This window comes from Cloeon dipterum, chromosome 4, assembly GCF_949628265.1.
Source record: "Cloeon dipterum chromosome 4, ieCloDipt1.1, whole genome shotgun sequence".
NCBI classification, from domain to species: domain Eukaryota; kingdom Metazoa; phylum Arthropoda; class Insecta; order Ephemeroptera; family Baetidae; genus Cloeon; species Cloeon dipterum.
The window spans coordinates 14,324,694-14,340,456 of NC_088789.1; the positions used below are offsets into that span (position 1 = coordinate 14,324,694).

At 40.3% G+C, this 15,763-nt stretch overlaps 1 protein-coding gene across 4 annotated transcripts in view; it reads right to left on the reverse strand.

The window, feature by feature from the left end:
• Positions 1 to 15,193, reverse strand: part of Ten-m (teneurin transmembrane protein Ten-m) — a 227,306-nt gene extending 212,113 nt beyond the window's left edge. For all 4 annotated transcript variants that reach the window (XM_065491629.1, XM_065491628.1, XM_065491626.1 and 1 more), the window contains exon 1: positions 15,127 to 15,193. In XM_065491629.1, the coding sequence (XP_065347701.1) occupies positions 15,127 to 15,168 (42 nt within the window). In that variant the 5' untranslated portion in view covers positions 15,169 to 15,193. The remainder of the gene's footprint in view (positions 1 to 15,126) is intronic.
• Between the last annotated feature and the right edge of the window lie 570 nt (positions 15,194 to 15,763).

Consider the following 15,763-nt stretch of genomic DNA (forward strand, 5'->3'; position numbering starts at 1 on the left):
CGAACACATCAATGGCTAAAATATTGATTGAATTAAACTCAATTGACTTTGATTTGAAATAGGGCTAGTAAAAAACGAGTGATTCACGGGGATTCGCAGGTAGTGCACCGTTTATACGATTGCACACCTCATGAAAGGAAATTGGATGGGGCATAAAGTGGGTGGGTATGCAGAAATCACGTGCTGCCACGTTCTAATTCGCCTCGAGAGAGCACACACATGCTTCATCCCACAGAAGATATCACTGCAAACACGCGACATCTCTAGCTGCTTTGCAGGCGATTTTTCCCTGCGGAAGGCACACACTCCACTTTATGAATCGCATTATCGTGCTGAACAAACACTTTGAATGCATCAGTCGGCGCGCGCCGAGCGGGAATATTGGCTGCTATTTGCACAAGAAAGCGCACCGGCTGCTCATTATTCATGCAATAAAGCTGCTTCTTCTCCGGCTCGAATCCAATAATTTTGCAATATCCCGCGCCACGACGTGCTGATATTCGCGCTCGCAGAATAAACACGCGCATATCAAAGCGCAAACAAACATGGCGGCCGTCCGCACCGCACACCCTCAGCCGCGATAGTTTGCAGAAATAATCCACTCCGAGTGAGTGAGTCGCCCTGGCTAATAATTGTGCGCCGCCTCAACTCTGGCGGCGTGAATATCTGAGTAGGAAAATTGTCAAGTCAAACAGCGACTTTGCCAGCTGATTTTGCCACACTTGACTTGTCGCAGCGCAGCCTGTCCTTGCGGCGGAGCCACCCACCGGTTCCGCCAGCACCTCTCGAATTTCGTCTCGTTAAACGCTGCTCGCACAATCGTGCTCGCTCACTCGTGCCTTTTCCACTTTTAAACTCCCGAACAAACAGTCAAGTTATTTTCCTCTGCGCGCGAAAGAACTTTCCGAGTTACTCTCCGGCAGCTTAACTTTCAAGGACGCGCGCGCACACCTTCCTCGCTCATTTTCTCCTGGAGCAGTTTTTGACAATCGAAAATAGGATTTCTATTATTAGGACACGAGTAGCGAAGAACTCATTGATTTTTCTTTCATAAATTATATAGCTTTATGTTATTATAGTGCTTATTTAATTTATATTTAATTTGAAATATGATAATCGGTTAAAATATTTTTAAATCTTTTTATTTAATTACGTAGGTCTGTCAGTTTCCATTTGTTGACTTTACAGACACCTCGAGAGATTGATTGCGTCTGTCGTGCAGGTGATGATAAAATCAGCTAATCAATCTTTCATTCGTGCGGATTTGTGTGGTCAGCGCACGTTTTTGCGACGTTCATTTGCACTAATGACCAGCACTGATGAACGTTTCAATTGATGGCTGTCAGAGGAATAAATCATTCCATGTTTTATCGAAAAAGCTTCAATTTAGCTAAATTGATAAAAGCGTTGTTTTAATGTATTAAAAGCAAACTTCTTTGCAGCTCAAAGTAAAAAGTTTCCGGTGAAAATTGGGGTATTCAACCAATTTACTTTGTTTTCAAGCACTTTAATATAAAAAGAAGAAACAACAAGAAATGATGGGATGGCGGCTTCTTCTCTCTTCTCCTTTTGCTGCTGTAAAGGAGGCTATCATTAGAGGATTACTTTTGCAAACTTTACGAGTCACCTCTCTTGCTCCTCCCACGAGTTGGTTTCTTTTTTTTTGCCTCTGACGCTCGGCGCTTGTTTTGCATTTTTATAAGTTGCTGCCGGAGAATTAAAAGTTTAACAATTTAACGAAGCCTGAGCGAGCCAAACTCTGCAGAATAATAGCGGGAGAGCAAGTTTTCTGCCTTTTTATTTTCCGCTACCTCTGGGAGCAATGGCGAAAAATTCGTTTACCGAGCAATCTTGGGTGATTAATTACGGCCGAAAGAAAATAAAAAGAGAGCCAGGGCCGAGCAGGAAAAGGCTGGGAGGGGGAGAGTGACACGCGGGCCAAAAAGGATCTGAGATCAATTACGAAATTCTTTTAGCGGCTTCGTTCGGGCAAATTGGATTTAAGTAATTGGCGACCGCTTTCAATCAGATTAGTTGATCAGATGTGACACTACTCTGCTCTCTCGCAGACAAACTTTTCATGGCGCCGATTTCTCTTCCAAAACGATGCCGGGACCTGTTTATGAAATTCAATTTCCCGCCGCACAAGTCACTATTCCCTCCAACTTCCCTGACGTATCTTTTAATTGCGCCTGAAAAGCAGAACACAACCATTATAATCCACGCAACTCGCTAAAATCCCGGATTTTCTGTCCACTGCGTGTGCGGCTCAGGGGCTTATGACTCGATGCGAATGCAGGAAACTCTCTGAAAAATACGTGCTTAGCAAGAGAGAACTGCTTAATAATTTTTACTGTTTTTCACGTTATGGTTAGAAAACATTATTTATAATCTACATGAATGAATTTTTATATTCAACCAGGATTAAAAATGTAATGTCTAACAATAAGTCTCTACAAAATAAAATATCACATATTTCACATATTTCACATATGCAGAATTAGGAGATCTTTCTAACTTTGCCAAATTTGCATAGACTAGCAATGAGTACGAATTGAGTTCTGCAAAACAACCTGTTTAACTTACAAAATCCCTTGCAAATCCAATACACTTATTCTGTTCTTTAGAGCAACATTTGTTTCCTAAATATGAATTCAGCAGCACCCTCTTGCAAATCAACACTCAGCCTCCGCAAAGAATAGCAGCAGACCGGGATAAAAACATGGCTTTGAGCGGATGTCAGCAGGCCCCTGTCACGCGCAGAGGTATGCAACCGGTCTCGCAGGAAAGCCGCACCGGTGGCACGGATGCAGACGCCAAGCACAGCCAGATTTTTAGCGTGACGCAGCGAAAACAAGCCGCTAATTGCAATTGTGTGTTTGTCATTGAATAATGAATTACTTGCGCTGTATCTCTGATTCAACCCTCCATTAGAGGGGTTGCTCTTAAAAAAATATTCCCAAACATATTTTTCCTATTTTTAAATCATCCTTAAAACATGTTGAATAAATTCCTCTTTTTTCTTCTTTGTAGCATCCCTGCAAAATTTTGCACCAAGACTGACTTCAAAGAGCAAAACTTACATAAATTCCTCTCTTAGAATTTTTGCGTAAAATACAATATTGAACGTACATCGGTTTTCTATCTCGTAATTCATTTTGTTTGTAGAACTCCCACGTTAAAATTTTCATTAATGTTAGAAATGTGAAAAATTGTCGAGATGGGGGACTCCCTCTGATAGCGAGTAAGTCGCGAAAACTTCGCGTCCCAATACCGTCGTGAACGGGTCTCGTTGGAGGAAGCCCGGTTCAGAAAAGGACCAGCTCGTGTTCTTGCCCCCGCAACGGGGTCTTCCACTTATACGCTAGACATTTGTCCCTTGTAATTGATTTACGCATGCTGGAAAGGTGCGCAAGTAGGGAGTCGGAAAGCTTGTGTAATCCACACAAATCCAAATGGACTCGTCATTGCAATGAAAGAGCGTCAAATGTAGCCACATAAATATCATCCCGCACTGGACTTCTAAATATCGTTCGGATTCTCACATTGCAATTGCCCGCAAAGCATGCGCTCAATAATGCGAGCCAACGGTTTCTCTTCCAAAAGAAAAAAGACTATTGACAAATTTGTAAATAGAGTGGAACCAGTTAAAATGATTTAATCCATATATAATACCCACAATTGATTTCCAAAGCTTTATGGATGTGAGCAAACAACAATTAATAATAATCACAATCGACTGGAGCTGGTTGCTGCTAAACTTGACGCAGGCTGGCCTATTAATTTTGCGATCGGACCGGCATTATCTGCTGTCAGCCACACTTGCAGCACCGGACAAATTGGAGAGCCCGCGATTTGCATGTGTTATTGCCATATCGGCTGGTGCGCGAGTTTTCCTTGTTAAAACTAATTATACCGACGAGTCTGTTAAATCAAACACCATCCGCGCAGCTACAATTAATCAAGACGAATCAACGCGCACCAATGAATAAAATCGTTCACTTGCCTGCCAATTGCAATTGCCGCGTGTGCGAAAAATACACACCCTCTGGTGGAAAAGCCGGCCTGACACTAGCGATCGACACTGTTTGTTTATTTGTTTGTTTGGCCGCCAGCGAGAAATGACAGATTCAAACCAACAATATCGCCTGTGGTGGATCTTTTATTATCTTCCCCTTTGACGGGAAAATTCGATTTTTATCAACTAACTGCTGATAGCAACGCTTTCATAATTCACTCATTGTCAAAGGATAAATTCTACCGATTATTCGGTAGGAAGGAATTAAATTCTAATGAACATTAAAATAAGGAAATTAAGAGGAATGATCAAGCAAACCCCAGAAAATTACTTGTTTCCATTGCACAAACCTTGAGTTGATTGAGTTGAAGTGTAAAGATATTTTTTCAAAGGTATATAGCAAAGTTACGGTGTTTACTAAAGCTTAACAGAAAATTTGTAAAAAAAATCGGAAAAAATTCTCTTTGTGTTTATTTGCTTAGCTTGAAATACGATCTAAACATTAGGGAAAGTTGAAAATTTCCTAGGCCGCCGTTAAAATTTTCGAGAAAATCGGCTCAAAAGTTTGCATGCCTTTCTCCTTATAAGAAATCATGATTTATTATTTCTCCATAAGGGATATTTAGCTCATAATTATTACATTTGTTTATGCTTGCTATATGTCATATGTATATACATAAAATACAAAATATCAATAATCAAATTTTAACCAGCCCGTTGGCTCGCATTGTTAAAGGCCCACTTTGACGAAAATTTTGAGCACACGAATCAATTCCTGAGGGTCGAATTAGGTAAATTTGATATTTTTCCGACCAAAAAGTTCAGCGTGACGTGTGCGTAGCACTCGCGGAACTTTTTTTGCCGCCAAATAATATGAACCTTTTGTGCGCGAACTACGCATGCGTCAGATCTGGTGGGGCGGCCGGCCAGCCGACGCACATTATTTTCTCTCGCTGCTCGCCTGCTGACAAGATGCGAAGCACATATTTATTTCCCCCTCTCCATCTGCGTCCGCTGGCTGGCTGCCCCATTAGATCTGACGCATGCGTAGTTCGCGCACAAAAGGTTCAGATTATTTGGCGGCAAAAAAAGTTCCGCGAGTGCTACGCACACGTCACGCTGAACTTTTTGGTCGGTAAAATATCAAATTTACCTAATTCGACCCTCAGGAATCGATTCGTGTGCTCAAAATTTTCGTCAAAGTGGGCCTTTAAGGCATTCTCAGGAGTGTCAAAGCAATGGGAGGTATTTGAGCAGTTTGGAGATCTAATACTGGCTACCCAATGTCAGAGATGGCAAAAAGTGGTTAGTTTAGTTACTCGAAATGCTAAAATTGCTCAAATCGAATGCATTTAAGTTATCGTTCTTTCTAGTTAAGATCTGCTACGATTTAACAAATTCCCTAATGATTTTATTTGCTGTAAAAGTCGAATGTTTACACAAAACTGCATGAACTGTTTAAGAAACCAAAAAAATACAAGGTGAAAAAACACGCTTGTTTTTCCAAAGAAATAATTAGCCCGTCGCAACATTTACGTTTTTCCGTCCACTTCCAAACGCACGTACACACATTCTTAAAGGCAGCAGGAAACGCGCAGATCCCAATCAGGCCTCCCCATAAATAGGTAGTTGCCGCGATTCGCTCCCCTCTGGGGCACAGGCAGCAGGAGCAAACAAGCAAAAAATTTATGCACTCTCCGTGAATGTCGCCCGTTAATGAGGATCAGCCAGACATAAATTACACTCTTAACCGGTCTGCTGTTTTTCTCTGTGTGTGTATATATTTGGTTAGAGGGTCGCTTTTCATTCTTTTTAATCTGACCGGTGCGCGCTTAATGAGTACTTTATATAAGGCGGGAAATCACGCGAGCCGACGCTGCTTAAAGGGTCAGAGATAGTAAAAGGGCGTGACTCGTGCGCTCTATTAAGTGAAAATAAACGCCACCCGCTCACGGAGCACCGTGTTGTGAGGATTTTCTTTCCCCTCTGCAACCCGGGCAGCGGAAGGGACGGCGAATAAAGTGTCCACGCCGCCTCCAGTCATTATAAGTCACACGCTCTGAGAGCAGAGCACGTTTTATGCAACTGCTACACTAATGCCGCTTGGCAGGTGCCGTCGCGAGTTTCGCTCTGGACTCAGTCACCGCTTAATTTGCCAAGAAAGCTCGGTCATTTTCGCAGAGATTCGACACCAATTCCATTGTAGTGATGGTTAAAATCGTGCTCGAAGTCACATCCTAAATTTTTCTATTCATTTCCCTTAGGATCGGTGCTCATTTTGTACCTTGCGAGCTGTAATGCAATTTTACCTTTTTGTAATATCTAGCATCATTTAACTTTTAAAATTAATTTTCAGTTGAAATTAAAAGCAGCTTCTTCGGTGTGTAGCGAGCTGATTATTTTTCTTTATTCCCTGCATGTTTCTAAAGAATAATTCCTGCACTTTGTAATTGTTTGCAACAATGGCTGCGGTTGCTCATTTTTTTAAACGACCAGCCATCCAGAATGCTCAGCAGCTAAGGTAAAAATAAATTGTAAACTTGCAAGACTTGATGGATGATGTCGTTTCTTTTCAATGTATATATTTATGCTCTTGATTTTATTTAGGAAAAACCACCTCACCAATCTGTTGGGGTCATTGTGTGTTCAAAGGTGGAAAAATTTGGGTATTTTCTTGATTTTTACTTTATATGTTGGATGGCCTGGATTCTAATTGAATTGCATTTTCAATTTTTGTGGCTTTTAATCTCCATTTTTAGAATTTTCTCCTAATATATATGTATTCACCAGACTGAATTTGACTGCGCTTGCACCTAGTATAATATTCAAATCGGCCTACAATATAAATTTGTGCCATCCAAAATCAAATCTGAAAAGTGTCTTCCTAATTAGCCACCAGCCCACGGGTGGCAGTCGAGGTAATTTCATTTGCCATTAGCGAGCGGACAATTTCGATTGCAAAATTCATTCGCGGGAGAGCAACAATAACAATTTTATTTCGGTGCTCACCACGTTTGATTAACCGCAGCTAACTCGATTTCGGTGCCAATTTGATCCTGTGCGCCATTATAATTTAATAATTCATCCAATCACGCGCGGCTATTTGTTCGGCGGGATACATTCAGTCGATTTGAAACGGCAAAATGAGGTCCCTGATTGATCTCGAGTGTTGGGAGGAGCTGCCGGGAAAGCGAGTTTATTACGCCGAGCAATAAATAAAGTTGTTGAATGGCCACGTGATAAAAAGTTATTGTGTATAAGAAACTGACTTACAAGCAACGGCCGTGTGTTGTTGCGAGAAAGCAGGTCTTATCTGCGCGAGTGCTATAAAGATGGAGCCATAAAGGCTCGCTCGTGCGCGCTACAAGAAAGAAAAACGCTCGACCATAAACAATTTCGGGAATTCCATCTTTCATGCGGGCTTAAATTTATAAAGGGCTATTTAATCACGATGAACCTAGTGGCTCCACTCGCTCCACTGCCCAATTTCTTGCGGCGTCGCAGCGCTTTTGAACCGCAACATTTTCTCCATTAACTGGTGAGAGCTTCTTTTCGGAAAAGGGGTTTTGCTTTCTTTAGAGGAAATTCATTTTTGCCCTCTGGCGCACACATCATTCAAGCTCATGAATTTTTATTTTGGCGCTGGAAAGAAATAATTTCTTGGTTTAGTGATTTTCCCTATTCTTATAGATGAAGTTTTTATGCAAATTTAAAATAGAGTGAAAGTGCGAACAAAAAATGTACAAATTTTTTAAATGAATCCTTTTTTGCTGTGTTGAACCTATTATTTAAGTTATGGCAATCTTAAGTTTTATTTTTATGATGGATTGTAATTTTCATTCATCCAAAAATGCTCTTTTTTATTTTAAATAAATTTCAAATGTGAATTACTGTATAGCTAATTTTTCCTGTTTCCGGTATGAAAAATAAATCATTCTAATATCCGAAAAGAATTTGTTAAAATGTTTATTGACTTTCATTAGCCAGTTTCTCCGACTTGTCTTCCTCATTTGTGATCCCTTATTTAATACAGCTTTCTCTGTAATAAAGAAAAATACTTTTTGGGAAGCAAGAGCTAATGATGTAAATTCTAAATGATATCAATCGAATAAAATTGTCGTCTAATTTGCCTTGCCAAAGAGTAGTCGAAGTATTTTGAATATTCACCAACGATTGCATGAGTCAGCCACCTTTAATTAAAGTCTCTCGTGCATTCACCCCCCTCTGTCTTCACGCGCATAATATCATTTCCACGTCTTTGTGCCAAAACTTGATTCATGAACACGAGCACAAACACATACACACGCCGGCTCACAATAAAAATAGACCCGCTCGCGTTTGCTTTTGTTGTTGTTTTACAAAAGAAACTTTTCTAATTTAGCTGGCGCGCGCTTGCCGGCTAACAAACCTGCGACTGCTCGTAAATTAAACAGCGAAGGCCTTTTAATTTGTAATTCCTTGGCGCCCACCTACCCAGCACCTGGCAATCGAAACTTCCCCATTGTGAAATTTCACTGGCTGCATTGCAACAATGGATAACGATTTCCCTTTTCCTCAAATATTTTAAATTGAACTGTCCTGTTCGTTTGTTGATTTTCTGAAAAAACTGAAAATTTAGTTTGTTTAAAGGACTAGTCTCTTCTATATTTGTTTGAACTTGATCTAAGCAACATTTAATTTAGAAAATAAAAAAATGAGCTCAAGATTGTTATTAATTTATTTTGCTTGGAAATTGTGAACATTGTAGATCTTTTCGAGGATTAAAAAGAATTCGATAAATATACGAACTTCTAACTGTACAAAAAATGCCAAATACTCAATGTTACTGACAGACGCAAACTACATGTACTAGTCCAGACTCATAAAATTTTGTATAATAACAGTCCCGAATATTTGCGTACATTTGTAACGACGATGCATGATGTCGATCTGTTGGGCAGGTCGCGGGCGCATCGAATGCGACTTCTGGCCCCCTTTGTAAGTGTAACAGTGCCTGAGCAGTGCTTCCAAGTAGTGTGCTATCGTCTGTGGAATAGCCTGTCACCGAATCTGTGCATGAACCAGAACTCTAGTACATTCAAACAAAAATTGAGGCAAATTTTCCTTGCCAAATACTGAACTACTGACTGATTTTCTTATTTCCCTCTGTTATAAAAAAACAAAAAAAATGTTTTGTATATTTATCTGTTGTGTTCTGAATGTGGGGAGGTGTGGAGCATAGTTGCTCTGCTGATCCGCAATAAAAATCACTTTGAATCTAATTAATAGACTTCAACTAAACATTTTTTGTAATAAGAGAGAGTGTAGGATAAGCGATTCTTACACTATCCATACTTGTCTTTTTTATGTTATTTATATTAATCAGCACGCACGGTTGAGATTCCTCAACGCTATTTTTACGGCCGACTCGGGGAGGATAAATCAGAGAAAATAACTCGAGGCCGGAATAACGCTTTGCTCGTGGGCCACATGCAACTAGCAAACCACACCCACTTGCGTGCGACAACTTATAATTTGGCGTTTAGCGCGCGAGCACATTTACACATTCTATGGCTGCTGCATTTTCACTCTTTATCTGTGAATAACGGCGGTCGGTGGACAACGACTTCCCAACGCAGAAGCACGCAGCCAGTAAAATTAATAACGCAAAAAGTGGTTGTTTTCCCAGGGGTTTCCAACATCATACAATGAAATCTATGTCCTCTACACATTTCTTTTTAGTAGCAGTTTTTCCTCCTTAATAGGCAGGTTAAAATATAAAATTGTGAATATGTATACATCATAGGATTGAATAAAATAAAACGGGCTAAGAATATTCTGTAAAAAATAATCTATGAAAAAACAGGTCTGAAATTAACTTATTTTTTATGAGATATATTTCATTTAAACTGTATTTAAGTATACCAGTTAGGTAAATTATTTACGATTCATGTGAATTGTTCAACACAAAATCAGATTTTTACAAGTGAAATTATCGTATCCAAGGAAAAATTGAAAAGTTAATCATAGAGTAACTATGACTGAGAGTACACAATGAGCTCCTCTAATGCTTTGAAGAAAGTATGTTGATTTCCATAGTGGCGAGTACAAGGATTTTTTTGCTCTTTTTATCCCTGTCCGAGGACCGGAGGACCGGGAAGGGCGCGCACTGCACTAGCACGAATGCTGAAACCCGGGTCCCAATAACACCGCGAACGGATAACATGGGCGCACCAGGCCGCACAGGGACCCAGCCCACTCAAGGGCCACTTGCCTCCGCACCGAGGACTACATTGAAACGCTAGACATTCGTCCCGTGAAGCCAAATCACGCATGCTGGAAGGGTGCAAACCAGCAAGTAGCGAGTCGGCGCCGGTGCGCCTCCCAGCCCGTTGAGCAATTTGAGCAATTCGAGTCACTAAACTAACCACTTTTTGCCATTTCTGACATTGGGTAGCCAGTATTAGATCTCCGAACTGCTCAAATACCTCTCATTGCTTTGACACTCCTGAGAGTGCCTTAACAATGCGAGCCAACGGGCTGGTATGGATACATATAGCTTTTACGTCTGGCCCGGGCCTCTAGAAACGATAAAAGAAAGGGATAAGATTTCAATATCGGTAGCTGTACTATTTATTTGGCTTCAAGCGCTAGTAGTAAAAATACTGCACTCCTCTGACACTTGTGTTCGTTAACGCCATTTCTAATCGCACAAAGTAATTGCCGTGAATGCCATTAAACCTTCAACGGGATCGCGAGCGTACCGCATCCAATTGCCAGCGCCGACTGCTTCCCTTCTCCGATGCGTTCGGCTCTCTTTTAACGAAAACGACGCAAAAAAGGAACCCTTTCTCCGCAGAGAGCCTAATCGAAAAATCTGAAAGTCAAATTCGCCAGTGTTTGCCAAGTCCGACTCTCTTTCGCATTCAATCCGCTGCCGACTCGTCTCCGCCGCTTCCTCTCAAAGTAAGCAAGTTTAATCTTGAAATTTTTATTCCCTTTGTAACGAGGGCTGCATTTCAGAAGGGATGTTTCCATTGTTCGGCGTCCGAGCGCACGAGGAGAAATAGTTATTCGGACTTGCGATTTTATCAGGTCGTCGTCGTCGAGAAGTAGCACCGCCATAATGCACAAGTTTAATTTACAGCCGACTCTGTTAATTTTCTCTGTCGCTTGCAAACTCGTGTGCCCCATTGTCTTTGCTGGAGGCCTCCAGGGACGTTATTACACTCGCGCGCTATCGCGAAATGCATCATCTTGATGGCTCAAGTGAGCGCTCGCAAAATATAAATGCTAGACTTTCCTCCTCCACGCGCTTCCACCGGACTATAAATCTAATCTAGATGCTGAATAAAAATACCATGATGATCTTAACGAGCTTGGAAATTCAATCTTCGTTTCATCGCAGTGTGCCCAAACAACTATGACTATTTAAACTGAGGTATAAAAGATTATCGTCGTATTATAAGGACAAAATCACTCAATAGGTCATAATTCTGTACGACTATGACTAAATGCACTTGTTCGTGGACACAAACTTATCTATGGGAGAATAAAACGAAGTTTTAAGCATTTAATTACCTGATCATTCCAAAGGCACAAAATGTATTTATTGCGGGGATATGTCAATCAAATATGGCGAAAATTAGAGAATGCATGCCAATCAAATTATTGGGCGAAAAACTTAACAAATTAAGAAATGGTTATTACTATAAGCACTGACCTAACTTGGCCAATGATGAAATGTTTGGAATGAAAATCCGGAAAATCATCTCACATTTTTGTAATGCAAAGCGGCTGCTTCAGCCGTACTTAACCTTAAAAACAAAATTATCAAAACAATGTGTTAGCTTGAAAGAATTCTGAGGCATCCATAGAAGATTTCGAAAATATATTAGTTTTCATTAAATTTCATGCATATTTTTCATAACTCGAGTGTTTGGCGGCCAACTTTAACCAGAACGCTTGAAGAACAGAAACCCTTACAATCATGAAAGTTTTTCCATTTGTGTTCCCATTTCCCATCAAAGTAAAAATGTCATCTCTTGCCTTGTTGTGCTTTTTGTCCAAAGGGAATACATACGCTGCACTTTCCTCTGTTCCGCGTTGAACCGTTTCGCTTGCTTTGGAAAATTATCAAGAGCAACATTGTATGTCATCCGTCGTCCGTTGGCTGTGTGTTTCTCATTACGATCCACTTGCTTTTGTGCCGTGGGCGGAAAATATTAATGATTGCATGTCGTCCATGGGAACGGTAATGTCGAGAGGTTGGCGAGTCAAGTGAAAATTATGAAATGCAAACAATGCACTTTTATTGTCCACCTGCGAAAGGAGAAAATTGTAGATAATTTTCCAGCAAGTGCAATTTTATGACGCCAACTTTTATAAAAGAGGTCGTATTTAATCCTAATGGTGTAGCGTAATTTAAAAGTTTACACATTAACGACGCTTCTTTGCACACACTGTGTTTCAAAAAGTTTACACTTGCGGTGACAGCAAGTTCGTTTTTGCTGCATTATTTCTATTTGTTTCAATTACCAAGTCTGCTGAAAGTTTTAAAGGCTTCTGAAAATGTAAAATATTTTTAGCTCTTTAAAAATTAACATAATTAAAGTTATAATATGTTTCTCCTACTAAAAAACAACTTTTCTGTACTGCTCGTATATGATGTGCAACAAATATCTATAGAAAGTGCAGCCAATCATTTGCTAACCCATCGCAGAGCTTGTAAACAAATAATATAATTTTCAAAATTCGCAATAATATCAAATCGAAGCATTCATAACGCACTACTGATACGTTTAAATGCTCTCCACCGAGCCGCAAACCCGTTTAACAAGAACCTCTCTTTCCAAGGCATGGGATATTAAATTTAGGTGATCAATTTGGCAAATGAGTTCATCAAATTCCAATTTAGTTGAATCGCGGCGGAGGCTGTGGAAGCGGCAGCTTACGATTTATTTACACTTGAACTGCGCCCCAAGTATTATAATTGGAATCTGGATGGCGTCTTTTGAGCTCAAAGCGACGTCGACGACAAGAACGATTTTCAAGAGTTCACAATATTGATTTTGCCGCGACGAGACTTAATTTTCTTTCAATTTGCCAGATAATCGGATTAGCGCTCTAATTAAAAAAGACACGGGCTTTGCAGCGAAATCCTGCGTGCGTCTCTCTCTCTCTCTCTCTCTCTCTCTCTCTCTCTCTCTCTCTCTCTCTCTCTCTCTCTCTCTCTCTCTCTCTCTCTCTCTTCTCCTCGCACAGATTACCAAATAAAGCGCGCAGAAAAATCTGTCGCTATTCAAGTGTAAATTTCTCGGCTGGCGCAAATTGAATGGAGCTGCTGCACTGGCTGCTTTCGCTTCCTCCGCCTCCTCCTGATTAAACGATATCAGATTTCACTTTGTGTCCCACACCTATGGAGAACAAAAGAGAGCGGCGAGACAAAAGAGCCGTCTTTGCAGAGCAGCCAAGCGTGTTTCTCTCTCGCGAGTGAACGCGGGCCACGCGGAATTCTTGAGCGCAACTTTCTTTAATTACGAGAAAGAGAGCGAGTGCGCAAGCGAGCGAGGATTTTCCTAATGAGAAACGCGCGCGCGGCTCCTGTTCCTCTTCCTCCGCACGGACACAAAAGGTCGACAGCCCTAGCCATCGGCCGCATCTCGGGTCGCCAACGGCGTGAAAATGTTTCACCAAACCGTCTTTGTCACTGCTTGGTTGCGAAATGGAGTTTGGTTTAATCTTCTTTAGGCAGATTACTTAAATTAGATTTCTTTATAAGTATTGTTTTGCTCTAAATTTAATTTCAGTCTTTTATAGCAGGATCTTTCTTGTGCTCACAGGATTTAGCATAGCTCAACAACCAAACTAAAAAACCCTTGCTGAAAGAAAAGGGCAACAATAAATTTGACAGTGAAAATTTGAGTGTTTGTTGAGCAATGCGCAATTTCAGGACAAAATGGAAAGTTTAAAAAAAAAAATACTGGAGCAATCAAATGAAATAAGATTATAGATAGATAATGTAAATTGCTAGCAATTACATATTAATTGTATGTAGCAACAATTTGATACATACATGAAATACCTGCAATATACATATCAAACCTTATATTTTCCTTTTCTCGATAAGATATACTGCTCATGTTTTTATTTAAGTAATACATCAGTGCATGTTATGAATTTTCACAAAACTACATGCAAAGCCATTTTATATCATCATTAAAAACTACAACAAATTATTTGCAGTGGAATATTTAAGTATATTATATAGACGCACAACTTAATACAAAAATATATATAGGCACCCTGCTTGTCAGTTAAGCTCGACGGAGCAGTATTATCTGTTTTTGAAGAATGAATATAATTTTCGGGTCAATTTTTTCAATCAAATATTTGTGCAAATTGTCAACAATTTATCCCAAAAATACCCTTTTTACATAATAAATCTTAAGTTTGCAGTAGGAGAACAAAAACAGCTATCAACACTAATCAAAAACAAAGAAATAATCAAATTTCAGCGCAGTCTTGATAAATTAAACCCAAGGTTGAAATATTTGTTAGTAGAGGCATATTTGATTTGCCTAAATTGGTCTCACGGAGCTAGTTAATTGGCTTCCTGAAGTGTGCTGTCCTCATTTTCCGAGATTGCAGCCACCACCAGGACGAAGTTTTATTGGCCAGATAGCTTTTTGCTGTCAAGCGTTTTCGCAGCAATGCTAGTCATTTCTGCAGCCTATTCTTCCCTACGTAATTATTGTGATACTGTCGTGTTTCCAAGGCACTTGATTATTTTGTTTGATTTTAAACTGTATATGACTTGTAGGAAGAAAACATAAAATTCATTTTTAATAACAAAATGTACGTAATGCATATTCGGATTCTGTTGTGACAGGCTGTAATTTAGCATTTTGCAGCTTTGAGAGGTCAGTCCATTAATGGTGACTTACGCGCAGTTCCATTCCGGTTTCAAGAGATAAAATCAGCCTGGGGTTAGTTTAACTGTAAATCTAAAGTAACGAACAATTAGTTAAACCCGATAACAACATCACCAGAACATATTAAATTCAGAATTAATTTACATTTCCACGAAATATTAAGGTGTGTAAATGGGAAGCGATAATTTCACATACCTTATGAGGTCCGGCGTCCCTGCCACTCCTGCCGTGCTCCATGACAGCTCATTTGGCCCGGGCCAATCTGCAACACAAAAGTCCTAATCAAATCGAGCCTCGTTACTCGCAAACACAAGAGAGCGCGGCAAAAATTTGTCCCCTGCTCAAGTGCGAGTGACAGATTTAACTGCGTTAGCAGCGTACGCTGCACGCTTCCCTCGCCTATATAATCTGCTGTTTAAACAGGCAAAAGGTAAACCTGTCAACTCGAACGTTAAATATCAACACGTCACCCTGCTCTACCTGCCAGAGCGATGCAAACTTTTTGCATTTACATACAGTTTGCTCTGCACATTAAAATCCGAATCCATTGTTTGACATGCGAGGCCAGGCGTTAAATTTATGTCAAATGAGCAGAACCTGCCTGCCAATGAGCGAGCGAGTGCGCCAGGTGTATGTGCGTTCGCTGCTGTACGATTTGTTGTAAATCCGACGAATGTGCACACACACTGTGTATTTAAACGCGCCGCTGATTTTGCACGTATGCTCTCGCGTATGTGAGGTACCTATTTGCATGTGTTTAGCCTGCGAAACCGGCTTGAACATACAAAAGTATGCACATATGAATTAATAGTGTAAGGTTTTATACTAAGAT